At 40.1% G+C, this 14,124-nt stretch overlaps 1 protein-coding gene across 2 annotated transcripts; it reads left to right on the forward strand.

Annotated features, from left to right (window-relative positions):
* Nucleotides 1-272: 272 nt before the first annotated feature.
* Nucleotides 273-12,219, forward strand: NEK2 (NIMA related kinase 2). Of its 2 annotated transcripts, XM_079107613.1 has the most exons (8): nucleotides 273-508; nucleotides 1,314-1,531; nucleotides 1,924-2,164; nucleotides 4,613-4,695; nucleotides 5,445-5,571; nucleotides 6,668-6,887; nucleotides 8,475-8,600; nucleotides 11,327-12,219. In XM_079107613.1, the coding sequence occupies exons 1-8, from the start codon at nucleotides 413-415 to the stop codon at nucleotides 11,551-11,553; spliced, it is 1,338 nt and encodes a 445-aa protein (XP_078963739.1). In that variant the 5' UTR covers nucleotides 273-412; the 3' UTR covers nucleotides 11,554-12,219. The 2 variants fall into 2 exon arrangements, with proteins under 2 accessions (XP_078963739.1, XP_078963740.1); XM_079107614.1 differs by lacking the exons at nucleotides 4,613-4,695; nucleotides 5,445-5,571.
* Nucleotides 12,220-14,124: the final 1,905 nt, after the last annotated feature.

Consider the following 14,124-nt stretch of genomic DNA (forward strand, 5'->3'; position numbering starts at 1 on the left):
AGGCAGTTGGATCAGGTAGTGTGCAAAGGAGTCGGAGAGGCCCTTGGACCTCAGTTGGCGACCTCCAAGAGGGACAGAATTGTCCAAAGCCACCTGCTGCGGCGGCTCTCCTTCGCCCAGGTTCTTCCTTTGGTTTAGCTCCGCCCTCTTCTCCCTATTGGTTGAAAGCTGATACCGACGCGGTTGCTTAGCGACAGCCTTTTCCCAAGATGCCGAGGGTGTTGTTTTTCTTAGCCAATCAGAGAGGCGAAGCGTCCTCACCGTCCACCAATAGGTTGCGAGGCCAGGGCCTGCGACGGTTAAACGCTGCCCGCGGCCGGGGTGGCGGGTCGGTTCCCTTACTGGGGCTCTGGGGGACCGTGGCAGCGGCGCGACCTGCCGAGGTCAGCGCGAGTCCGGCGGCGGCCCGGCCATGCCGTCCCGGGTGGAGGACTATGAAGTGCTGTACACCATTGGCACGGGCTCCTATGGCCGCTGCCAGAAGATCCGGAGGAAGAGCGACGGCAAGGTGAGCGCGGGCCCCGGGCCTGCCTCCGCTCCCGCCGAGGTTCCGGGTGCCCGGGGCGAGCGCCCTGCGGGAAGGAACCGACGGACCTCCGGTGGTGGGTGCCGGGAAGTCTCGGTGGTCTCCCCAGGGTCTGTTCTGGATCGCTCCAGGCATGCTGCGTCCTTTCTTTTATGTAATATATATTTCCGGCTTTTGCTAGTTAGTTTCTGACCCATTTCCTCTCTTTTTCCTGCTTTGGCTTGCCCATGGTCCTCCATTGGTGGCAGCTAGCTCACTCTTGAGCAATTCTTAGAGCTGAGGGTAGGAATCAGGTGCGAGAAAGGGTCAGGATCGCCGGGCCTGAAACTTTGTATCTGCCGTCAGAACTCATTTAAAATACCGATCACTCGGGTTAGTAGATTGCTCTTTTCCCATGTGTGTAGGTAGAGCTTGTACAGAAAGAAACACTGGAGAGGAGGCTGCCTGACCGGTTGGAATAATGAGGGACTTTGGACACCTCTCCCCTGACTGTGACCACAGTACTTTTTGACCAATATCCTATTAAGCAATTGAGAGTAGGGGGTTGAGGGAGTCCTCATGTGCTTCAATGCGCCTCCCTCCCCCTATAGCATCATTTACTGCTTAAAAATTAGAGGAGGATTATGGCAATAAACTCTGGGCTCATGAAGTTTATTTAACTAATTACATGATCATGACTTTGAATTGTGGGATATGTTTAAAAAGGAGGTAATTTTTTAGGTTTTGGAACTTCCATTCTTTGTTTTGAGTATACCAAGTTCATACCTTGGAAATTTTCTTATTTCAGATATTAGTTTGGAAAGAACTTGACTATGGCTCTATGACAGAAGCTGAGAAACAGATGCTTGTTTCTGAAGTGAATTTGCTTCGTGAACTGAAACATCCAAACATTGTCCGCTATTATGATAGAATTATTGACCGAACCAATACAACGCTGTACATTGTAATGGAATATTGTGAAGGAGGGGATCTGGCTAGTGTAATTACAAAGGGAACCAAGGAAAGGTAAATGTAATCTTTCATTTTTAAAATGTCAGCTCTGCCATTTATTGCCTATATAATCATTTTTAAATTCTTTTTTGCTCATTATAATTATACATAATAGTGTATAATATAATAGTGTTAATCTTTTAAGTGTACTCTGAAAGGGGTCTAGTTTTGTTGCTGTTAAGTATCTTATGTTAGGATCAGGGGCAGAGTACTTAGTAACAGAATAGTGTTCTTGTATTTGGTGGATCCATGGTACTTTAGAACATCACTGGTGAATCAAAACCCATATTTCACATCAAAATAATTATTTCGCTATTCATGTACAGAAAACAAGATGATTCACCTCATTCCTTATTTGTAATGATTTTATTCAGAACTTATATGCTTTACAACTGTTTTGGTTTCAGACAATACTTAGATGAAGAGTTTGTTCTTCGCGTGATGACTCAGTTGACTCTAGCCCTGAAGGAATGTCACAGGCGAAGTGATGGCGGTCATACTGTGCTGCATCGGGATCTGAAACCAGCCAATGTTTTCTTGGATGGCAAGCAAAATGTCAAACTTGGAGATTTTGGGCTAGCTAGAATATTAAACCATGATACGAGTTTTGCAAAGACATTTGTTGGTACACCTTATTACATGTCTCCTGTAAGTATTTCAGAATTTAGATGCTTTTTAACTCCTAATGCTAAGCATTCAAATGCAAGCAAATTGATTTGTTGTTGGTTTCTTTGTATTAAGCCAAGAATTAATAATACTGTTCCAAGTGAACCAGTATACTCCTCTGTATCAACAATTCAGCAAGTTTTTATTGAATGATTACCATGTTTGAAGCTCTGGAATCAACAAAGATGAAATGAGTTTTGTCTCTGCCCTCAAGAGCAGCTGTGTTTTCCAAAGATAGGTCCTGGGCACACCTACATCAGACTCACTCGGAGGCTTTGTTAGTCTTGGTCCTAAGTTCATTCCCAGTGAATCAGGATCTCGGGGAAGGTCCTTGGACACTGCATTTTAATGGACTCCCTAGCTGGATTCTTTTTTTTTTCCCTCCACCCTTCCTCCCCCTAGTTGGATTCTTGTGTTTGGAGATATTGGATTCAGGAAGGTCACACACTTCAGATAATTTATTTTTACAATGTTAACTTTTTAAATTATTTTTTTGTTCCCCTTTCCTGAAATTCATTTACAGAGTTCATCGCTTTACTTTGTCCATTGCCTCTATTGATGGATATTTTGTTTCCAAAATTTTTCACCATTCTAAGGCGCCCTGTATGCCTATCCTTGTATGTATTAGTCATTCCTCCTTTTTGATTATTTCCTTGGAGTATAGGTCATAAGACAGTGCGTGACTATCATTAGGTATTGTCTGATGGCTTTTATTTATTTTCCCAATTTTTTTATTGGTGCATCCTAGTCATACATAATGGTGGCATTTGTTGTTACATATTCATACAAAATAATAGTTTGGCTATCATTCCCCAGTATTTCCTCTTTCCGTCCCTCCTGCCTTTCCCTTGTCCCTTTCCTTTACTACACTGTTCTCCCTTTGATTTTCATGATGGTCTGATGGCTTTTAATAACCTTAAGTCAATAAGGAACAGCATCAGTGTATTTGTATATGAAATCTGAGCAGATATCAATGAAAAGATTTTTTTCAGTTTTTTACTAGTTTACAAACATTTCTGGAATTTTCCAAATGTTTATAAATTATGCTAACAGATCTGACTGCAGTTTAAAACTGCAAATTTATGACTTTGTTTTTGACTAAGATTAGACATAGCCAGAACAGTACCATTTTCTCACTGTATCAAATTCCAATTAGAATTCCTTTAACATAAAGGAAGATTATCCAAAAATGGTTTTTGGAAAATTTGAAACCTGTGCAATTCTTTTGTCCTTTTTTCTCCAGTACTTGTAATTAGATCAGTTTGGTTCTCCTAAGTCATTAATTGTCAAGGGGTGGTATCAAACTCACCTGCTGGGCCTTAAAATACTAACCGGCAACCTGGAGATTTTGGTACCTCCAGCCCTTTGTTGAGAGTAAGGTTTATGGTAGACTGTTGTTACCATAGGCAAAGAAGGAAGGCAAACGATTAAAATAGGTAATGAGAATATTAGTGATTGCTTTGATTTATATAGTGGATTAAGAAAAAAATATATAAATGAACAATTCAGTAAGCTATTTATGTACCCAATTAAATGTAGGTTATATAATATGTTTTGGTTATTCTGGAATTTTCTGTTTCTTTTACTTTTAAAATTTTTCTTTTGTAGTTGTAGATGGACAGCATGCCTTTATTTTATTTGTTTATTTTTATGTGGTGCTGAGTATCGAACCCAGTACCTCACACATACTAGGCAAGTACTCTGCCACTAAGCCACAACCCCAGCCTCTCTGTTTCTTTAAAAATGAAATTCGTAGCTGAGCATGGTGGCATTTGTAATCCCAGCTACTCAGAAGGCTAAGGCAGGAGGATCACAGGTTGGAGACTACCTTGGTCAACTTAGTGAGACCCTTTCTCAAAATAAAAAAATAAAGGAACTGGAGAAGTAGCTCAGTGTAAAGTGCCCCTGGGTTTAATTTCCAGCACTGCAATTAATCACTCAGAATAAAATGAAGTTTCTAATCAGACTTGATGGTACATGCCTAGAGTCCCAGCTACTCAGGAGGCTGAGGTAAGAGGATTTTTGTGGGCCTTGGAGTTTGAGATTAGCTTGGACAACCTAAAAAACCCCACCTCTCAAATAAATAAATACATACATACATATATACATACATACATATATACATAAAAAAAATAAATAAAATGGAGTTTCTAGATTGTGAATGCCTTGAAATGCCTTTGAAATTCACTTTTGAATGGTCAGTATCTATCCAACAGTAAACATTTTCACTTGTAAGTGAAAAATAAGGGAATGAATTATATTTGACAATATTACCTTAGGGCCTTGCTAAATTGCTGAGACTGGCTTTGAACTCGTGAACCTCCTGCCTCAGCCTCCTGAACTGCTGGGATTATAGGTGTGTGTCACAATGCTCAGCCAACAAGATAAACTCGTAACTTCTTTTACTTTCTTACCTTTTCTCCCTTCTAGGAACAAATGAATCGCATGTCCTATAATGAGAAATCAGATATATGGTCACTGGGTTGTTTGCTGTATGAATTGTGTGCGTTAATGTAAGTGTAATAAAGTCAAATTCCTAGTCTAATGTATCCACTGTCACCTTTTATTAGGTCCAACTTTCTGAACATCTGTGCTAATGAAAGCATATTCACATCTGAAAGAACTGTCAAATTCTTAAAAGTAAAGTAGATGAACAGTTTAAAAGAATAAAAAGATGTCATCTATGAAGCTGGGTCCTGACTCGTTGAAGGGTCTTGACTGGTTAGATGCTTTCCTAATAGACTGATGCTTACTCAAGGGAAGAGTTCATAGGTCAGGCAGATAATGTAAAGCTACTACTATAAGGACCCGGAAGAGATGAAACAGATTAAGTGGAGAGGTCTGGGAATTTGGAGGACAGAAAAGAGGTTCAATTCTTTTCCTTTTTTCTTTACTTTTTTCCCTACTAAATTAATCTGTAGAACGATGGTTCTCCCACAGGATTTGTGGGAAAGCAGTTTTTGCTCTGCCATGGAACATTGGACAATGTCTGGACGTTTTTGGTTGTCACAACTAGAGTGCTAGTGAATAGAGGCCAGGGATGCCACAAAATATCTTACTAAGCACAGGATAACCCCCCACAGTGTGATTTCATCAACCCAAGGGTCAACAGTACGAAGGTGGTACTATTAAAGTTAGCTATAGAAGAAAGTCTCAGAAGTAAAAGCAAATACAATTGGTGCTTATGCTTTTGATTCACTTAATATTATCTATTTTCATTTAAAATTTTTTCTTTTTTTTTTTTTTTTATTTTTTACCCTAGGCCTCCATTTACTGCTTTCAACCAAAAAGAACTAGCTGGGAAGATCAGAGAAGGCAAATTTAGGCGAATTCCATACCGTTATTCTGATGAACTAAATGACATCATTACGAGGATGTTGAATTTAAAGGTAAAGGGTATAAGATTTTATATTGCCTGGTTTTATATCTCAGTTAAAATTTGGAGTACATATTCTCTCTCATAAAGTGATAGAGACTAAAGAAACATTAGATATATTTCCTTCACTAAATACACTCTGTTAACACAAGTGAAAACATGTAGATCTGGCAAATTACAGGTCCTTGCCAGCCAAACTTTTGTGTTTTCTTTTTCCTCCCATTCTTTTCCATGCTGACAGATGGTTGGTGGCAAGGAAAGATTGCAGAAAGGGCCAAATCCTCAGTTCCCCTGGTTGTTGCCACCTTGAAGTGACAGGTGGTCAGTGAAGGGGCCAGAAATAAGACTTTCTTACTTTGCCTCAGCTCTAATTGTGATATTAGAGAGGAGGGAGGGGAGAGACATGAGACAGTAGAGTAGAGGAAAAAGAACTCGAATGAAGAGATTTTGTGGAAAAACTCTGGCTGTGGGATGGGGAAAGAGATGTTGTGAGATTGGGCTGATGTGAGAGTGGACGGGAAATGCTGTAGGGTCACAACACCATACAGAGGAAGTAACAGGCCAGAAGGTCTGGGAGGGGATCCTGTTACGTGTGGTTTAGAGATGCAAGGGCGGTTCTTCCCTTACGGCAGACCCCCGCCGTGCTGTCAAGCACCAGCACCAGTTGTACCAAAGGGACTGAGTCTTCTTAGAAAGGTGGAAGGTAAAAGGGGGATAAGTTAAAATCTATATTACTTTGTGGACTTGGAACCTCATAACCAGTGAATTTATTTTTTCAGATGTTTAAGACCTATCCCCTTAGCTGAGCACAGTGCTTGGGAGGCGGAGGCAGGAGAATGACAAGTTCAAAGCTAGCCTTGGCAGCTTAGTAAGGCCCTAAGCAACTTAGTGAGACCCTGTCTCAAAATAAAAAATGAAAATGGACTGGCACTGTGGTTCAGTGGTTAAGCACCCCTGGGTTCAGTTCCTGGTACCAAAAAAAAAAAAAGACCCATCTCTTTGAGCAGTCCTTTCTTTTGCCTTGGAAATATGTGCCCTTTTAATGTAACTGCTTTCTTAGGACAAATATTCTGTTATGCACGACTGAATCACTGAGTATTTTTCCCTAGGATTACCATCGACCTTCTGTGGAAGAAATTCTTGAGAACCCTTTGATAGCAGACTTGGTTGCAGAAGAACAAAGAAGAAATCTTGAAAGGAGAGGGCGGCGATTAGGAGAGCCTGAAAAGTTGCAGAATTCTAGTCCTGCACTGAGTGAGCTGAAACTAAAAGAAATACAGTTACAGGAGCGAGAGCGAGCCCTCAAAGCCAGAGAGGAAAGGCTGGAGCGTAAGTCCACGTGGGGTGGGAGGAGCAGAGTAGCGCTGTACATGGGTTGGTCTAATGTGTATACATAACACAATAGCTCATATGTGTAGGTCCTACTAGAACCTTCTATCAATCAGAGAAACCAGAATATGTAGACTAAATAACCCAGCTCACTGACACTTTCATGATAGACTTCTTTCTCTGGAATCAGTTGCTAGTCATATATTCGTGGGTGTTAACTGTGTTGGGCCTAACCCAACCATCATTGTACCTTATCGTAGTACTACTTATTTCTTTTTCATCTTTAATATAAATATCCTAAGGTTTTCTTCCATTGTAAAGGAAGGTTTTAAAATGTGCTGCCTTCTGTCATAAAATGGTCTAAAATGCTACTGTACTAGACTGAATATGCTTAGACAATACTGTGGAGAATATAGATGCAAGATACTCTAGGATTATAAATAATACTGTGATGAGTGTTAATATTGATGTGATGAGTATTAACTGATTTGATGCTAGTTAGTTTTTGAGGTTGAAAGCATGTCTACTCCACTAAGACGAAAGTTACTACCAGGGTCTTGGAATTGCATCAGGTAGCAATAGCAGTGAGGATCTCCGTCTTAACATTCAGAGACAGAGATGAAACTATGCGTGTCTCCTCCCACCCTTGTGACACCCTGAGTTTGCTTCTGTGGCCTTATGCCTTACGCAGACTTCAAATGTTTTTCTATTTAAATATGCTTAAACATTAAACATTCTGTGTGTTCATTAATGTTTTGCTTCCTAAAGATAAAGAACATTGTATAGTCCTGTGAGATATGCTCACTGTATAGGGACAACCTGTGCTTATCTGCAAACTTTATTGGCTCTCCAGTCAAAAGAATTCTTTAAACATACACACACATACACACACACTTTTTTCTTAACACTTTCTCCAGTGTTTTGTAATTTCAGGCAGTAACTCAACTGAAATCTGACTACTCTGAAATCTGGGCCATAAACTTTCATTCATAGGCTTTGTTTCTAATCTAAAGAGTCACCCCTTAACTCAGTTGTGTTTTTTTCCCCCTTCCATTTGGGCACCCCCACTGAACCACAAGAAAGATTTTGTGCTATGAGTCCACGGGATGCCCTGGAAATTAGCTGTTGCCCTGGAGAGTAGAGAAGGCTTTTTTGTGTGTGTTCCCATATGAATACTCCCACACAACATGTCCAAGTAAAAGCTAATTTTGTACTTGTGCTGAAACAAGTCCTTAACAAGAACACTTAAGACTGGGATTGTGGCTCAGTGGTAGAGTGCTTGCCTGGCATGTGTAAGGCACTGGGTTCAATTCTCAGCACCACATATAAATAAATGAATAAAAATAAGAAGGACTATCAACATCTAAAAACAACACATAAGATAACATATGACATACTAAGGCGCTAAGTTAAAAATGCATGACCTGGTTGATTAGGTTAAGAAGCCAGTAAGAAACCTTTCACAAAACATTACAGTGATCAGGCATGCTAGTTGGAATGATAAGAAAAGGTGATAAGATTACCAAATGTAAATTGTTTTATAGCCAAAGCTCTTTGTTCATTTTTTTTCCTATTGTGTTTTTAAAGAGAAGGAACGTGAACTTTGCGTTCGGGAGAGACTTGCAGAGGACAAACTGGCTAGAGCAGAAAATCTGGTGAAGAACTACAGCTTGCTGAAAGAACAGAAGTTCCTGTCTTTGGCGAGTAGTCCAGGTATGAGAGTCAACTCGGTATGCAGAAGTTGGTGCTACAAATGAAGACATGCACATCAGTGATGCCCTCAAGGTGGCTTTGGTAGCTCTTTTTCATTTTACAAAGTCTCAGATTTTAAGGTGAATTTCACTGAATATATGTGCTTCAATGGAAATAAAATTCTATTATAGCAGTGATTTATTTACTGGGTTCATAGACCTGAGACAGTGAGTCATATGCTTTCATCTTCCATTTTATTTACTTTATCAAACTACATGTTTAGTATTTAATATTCACTTTTTAGAATGAAGACATTTTCACAACAGCAAGTTTAAGTTTTTTCTTTGGGTATATTATCAAAACTGTTTCCATTTTCAAGCAAAAATCCTAACACTTTAATACGCCACACCTCAACCATAGAGTATGGCTTAAAAGACATAGAAGTCAATTGCAGGATTGACCATGACTTGAATTTTTGCTCAGACCCTTTCAAATTGAAACATGTATTTGCTGAAATATGATTAATGTGTACATAGCTATGTGAGGCCTCCCCGCTTCAGAGCCTGGGGTGCGGACAGCTTGCTCACTGCCCTGCCTTCATGATGATTGTCTACACCAACAAATCCTCTAATTTGCTTTTTTCCATTTCATAGAAACTCAAAATCTAAGTTAGTGTGCTGTGTAGGATTTTGGAAAATGCAAAATGTTCAAATTATTCTAAGTTTTATGTTGGTTTTAAAAGTTTAGCATCTGCATTTCAATGACACTTCATTAGAGTTCTTATGACTCCCTCATTCCATGTAGAATAGCATGCATATATGAAGGCTGCCATTTCCACCTTTAATAATTTGGGAGAGAATCAGATCAGTTTGGTGAGTGTTGGCAGCATTTTGTAAATAGGACAAATAAAAAACCTGCTTAAATTGGTTTGATGATTGCAATAACTTTATAATGAGTGAGTGATAGAAATAAACTATTGATAGAAGTAAATGAAACAGATATATGAAACATGGGCTTCATCTCTTAAAATGTTTCTTTTTTCTAAGTATCACTCATTTCACAGTACACGGCTACATCTTTGCTAAAGCTGTCCTTTGTTTAATAAAAAAATCATTTTTTTTCTATTGAACAAAGTGTTCTTTTTCTATACATTTTTCTTTCTTATAAACTCTATGCCATTAGTAAGGTAATGTTGGTTTACAAATGTGTAAGTGTTTGTGGTAATAATAGGTGGATGCACATGCTTATCATCCCAACTACTGGCTGTAATCTCAGCCACTTGGGAGCCTGGGGCACAAGCAAGGATTGCAAATTCAAGGCCAGGCTGGGCAACTTACTGAGACTCTCAAAATTAAAAAAGGACTGAGATTGTAGTTCAATGGTAGGGTTTCTCTAGGTTCAGTCCCCAGTACTGAGAGAAAAACAAAAAAAAGGTATTTGAGTCTTGGAGTTAAGGTCTGAAAGCAGTTCCTTTGCTTTGAAGTAGAAACAATACATGGAGGAAGTCAAGGGACTGCTGGAGGCAGGGGCCTGTGTGGCAGCCCTTCCATCTCTTCCTTCTTTATCCAGATAGCTCTGTGGCTTCTCTCTTCCTCACCTTCTACCTGTCTTTACTTTGCATTTGCCACCACCACCCAGCAGGCCTTCTTGGTATGACTTCCCTCACAGCACACATCACTATCCCAGAGGCCATCAGCACTTGTTTGTTTATCATCTGTCTCCTCCTACTAGCATAGGGCCTTTGTTTTGTTCACAATGGCCCATACTATGAACTCAGTAAATGTTTAAACATATTTCCTTTAAGTGAGTACAAAGGAAAAATCAGAAGGCTCTGGAATTGAAACCTACAAGCCTCCAATACCCAACAGGTTCTGTCAGTGGTTAATATTGTTGTTACTCTAAGTAAATATGATTATTTTTCCATATGAAAAACACAGCTCACATTTTTTCAGTGCACCATTACTTTTACCTTGTCCACACAGCATTTGTTTAGGCTCTTTTTGAAATAAATTTCTGGTTAGTTGAGCTGCTTTGAACTACACACTTGACCAAAACTGTAGGTTTCTCCATAAGCAAGAGCCTCTGCTTCTGTACTCTCCTGGAAGTAAGGTGTCCAAACAGAATAGCCCTGGTTTTCAAGAGCAGGGATAAAAACACTGATTTCCAGAAGTGTTATACTGTACCCATCCACCCCAGTGCCTTTAACCCAAAGAAAAAAGTTGAATGTTGTAGGAATAAAATAAGCTGGGGAGTAGCTTGGTGGTAGAGTACTTGCCTGGCATACCCTGCATTCCTGGCACTGCAAAATGAATGAATGAAACGCGTTACTTAAGTTTGGTACATTCCAAGACCATTTTTCAGTGGTATAGATTAAGAGGCTAATTGGTCTTGGGTGTGATGGTGCACCTGAAATCCCAGCTACTCAGGAGGCTGAGGCAGGAGGATAGCAAATTCAAGGCTAGTTTGGGCAACTGAGCGAGACCATGTCTCAAAATAAAAAGGGCTGGGAATGTAACTCAGTTGTAGAGCATCCCTGGGTTTGATTCTCCCCCGGGGTGGGGGGGTGGGGAGAATAATGAATGGTTTCTGCCCATACCCTTAACCTCTTGTCCCAGAGAAAATCAGACAGGTACTCACATTTCAAATGTGAGCCAGAAAAGGAAATATTTTTTGATAAGTATGATACACATGTAGGAGTTCAACTCCTATTCAAGTAACTCAAATCCTTTTTCTTTTCCTTTCTAAAGAAATTCTTGATCTCCCATCCTCAATAATTAAGAAGAAAGTTCATTTCAGTGGGGAAAGTAAAGAGAACATCATGAGGAGTGAGAATTCGGAGAGTCAGCTCACCTCCAAATCCAAGTGCAAAGACCTGAAGAAAAGGCTTCATGCTGCCCAGCTGCGGGCTCAAGCTCTGTCAGATATTGAAAAAAATTATCAACTAAAAAGCAGACAGATCCTGGGCATGCGCTAACCTGGCAGAGAGATACAGAGCTGTGTGTAGTACTTAATAGAGCCAACTCTTAAAAGATTGATATTCAACTGCTGTAGCTTGATATACTTGGTTCCGTGAGCCATGCCTTTTTTGTATAGTAAACATGGTATTTTGGAATTAATTTTGCTGTTTTTCAGCAACAATTGTATAAGATGTCTATGTCTTTAATTTTTCTTTTAAGAACAGCTTTATAGAATGATAATTTTTTGGTTGGTTGGGCTTTTAATTCTGTGTGCGATTACTACTAGGTGTATGAAATGTGACCTTTGAGATCTTGGGGAAAACAATAATGTTAGGGGGGAAAAAAAGGTCTTTACTCAGGAGTAGCAGTTATTAAGAAGTTTTAAATGAGTGGTGTGTGCTTACAATTGCCATGTCTAGTTTTAAATTTTAAGTGAGGTTTTAAGTGTTCTTGAACTTAGAAAACCAGATTGGATATTAACTGGTCACTAATATCAAGACATCTTGTATATAAATATTCCATGTGGTGCAAATCTATTATCTTTGTGGAAATTCATCACTCTGATGTCTGTACTCTTTTATTCTTTTTATTCTATTTAATAGCATATGAGCTGGCTGTCGTTTGTCCACCTCTATCCCACTAAATAAAAGAATTCTCTAGTTTTCCTATATTTATGTCTCTTGCATTTGTTGATCTCTGTTGGAGGGATGTGTGTTTATGATGAGAGGGTGATAGGGTAGAAAAGGGAACACGGATCTGATGTTCAAGGGAGCTACCCTAGAACCTTACCACACATCTTGTTAGACTACAGAAGCTAGCAGTCCTGAAGTAGGTGATTCTGTTCCCGGGGGACATGTGGCAACGTCTGGAGACATTTTTGGTAGTCATGACTCAGGGAAGGGTAGTACTAGTGTCCAGTGATGCACCCAACATTCTACAGTGCACAGGACAATTTCTGATAGCAGAATGCCAACAGGGCCACTCATGAGAAACCTCACCTGTGCTAAAAATTGCTGGGACATACCTTCCGCCCTTGAAGGAAGCTAATTTCAAATTTTGATGGTCTTTTTAAGTTTGACTTTTTAATATGAATTAGCAGTCTTTGCTGTACCTGTCACATTTTTCATGTGATATTTTCCAGGCAATGCTAATTCTCTTATTGTAATGAAATAAGATCAAGTCATCAAGAGTTAATAATAATAAGAGACCAAAAAAAAAAGTTTGGAAAGGCAAGAAAGCAAAAATAAAGCAAGTCACTCCCACAAAATAATAATAATAATAGTAGACAAGAGAAAATAGCTCCTTTTATATGAAGGTTTATTATATAGTTGGTAACATCATTCCATCTATGACAAGTGACACTAGCCAAACACAGTCTGAAACTGATTATTATGCCTTTGTGTTATATCCAGAGATTATCCTAACAGGATCATTTTGACATAAATGTTGTGTATACTTCTGGCCAACTATATAATTTGCAAAGCCTACTCCAAAGTGAAAATTGGGGCTTTTGTTCAAAACGTGGGAAACAAGTTATCATTAAAGGTGCATACAAAGCTTTTCCCTTTCTTTTAAGGTCTCTCTCTGCTTCATGTGGTATTATTTGCTATTCAGTGTTCTAAGTAAAGAAGCACTAAAAGCAAACAACATGAAATTTGCCATTCATCTTTATTTTGTGCAGTGCCAGATTTAAGTGCAAATGTGAGAGCATTTAGCTTGTGGAATCCCTGGGATTACCCAATTCATACTTTGTGCTTGTCCCTGGAAGGCTCCTCCAGCCAACCAGAAGGGGCAAACAATTGACCCTTACAGGCCTCCAGGTACCTGTGACTCTTGTTAGTTCCCTCTCCCTTCCTTCACCGACCCTGCACAATGCCAGCTCTGGAGAAGCCTAGCCAGGCATCTTCCTTTCCCACAGGTCCACTGCCCCAATGGCAGGTAGGATCTTTGAATCAGGCTACTGGTCAAGACATGGCCTCTGGCTGGCTGCTCATCAGATATGTCATGGGGCTGCCGGCCAGGACAGGGGAAATTGGCTGTGGACACCTGCTGCCATGCCGTGCCCTGAAGTGCTTTGGGACCCAGATTCCCAATCCTGAACTTGCCCTTGCCTGTACCCAGGCCCCTGCTGAAAGGCAGTGGTTGTGGGGTATGGGTGAAAAGAGGAGGCTGGTTGGGACTCAGTGCACCAGGCGGCAGGGGAACTCTGAGAACCATCCTGGCGAGTCTAGGGAGGTAGTGGGAAGTAGGACCATCTGTGAGCTGAGGTTCTAAGCCCCCACACATGCTCCATTTATTGGATTTCCTTACAGAACACACAGTTAAGAACTTCAAGCTGAGCATAAGTGGCACATGCCTGTAATCCCAGTGGCTGAGGCAGGAGGATTGCGAGTTCAAAGTCAGCCTCAGCAACTTAGTAAGGCCCTAAGCAACTCGGTGAGACCCTGTCTCTAAATAAAATACAAAAAAAAAAAAAAAAAAGACTGGGGATGTGGCTCAGTGGTTAAGTGCCCCTGAGTCTAATCCCCAGTACCAAACAAACAAAAACTTCAAGTAGCCCAGTGTGGTAGTCAACACCAATAATTCCA

This window comes from Sciurus vulgaris (assembly GCF_902686455.1).
Source record: "Sciurus vulgaris genome assembly, chromosome: 12".
Lineage (NCBI taxonomy): Eukaryota > Metazoa > Chordata > Mammalia > Rodentia > Sciuridae > Sciurus > Sciurus vulgaris.

Excerpts from the sequence above, each read along its gene's own strand:
- NEK2 (XM_079107613.1), top strand. The coding sequence starts at position 413 with ATGCCGTCCCGGGTGGAGGACTATGAAGTGCTGTACACCATTGGCACG. Across the intron at positions 509-1,313 it reads GGAGGAAGAGCGACGGCAAG|ATATTAGTTTGGAAAGAACT; the intron begins GTGAGCGCGGGC and ends TTCTTATTTCAG. Across the intron at positions 6,888-8,474 it reads CAGAGAGGAAAGGCTGGAGC|AGAAGGAACGTGAACTTTGC; the intron begins GTAAGTCCACGT and ends GTGTTTTTAAAG.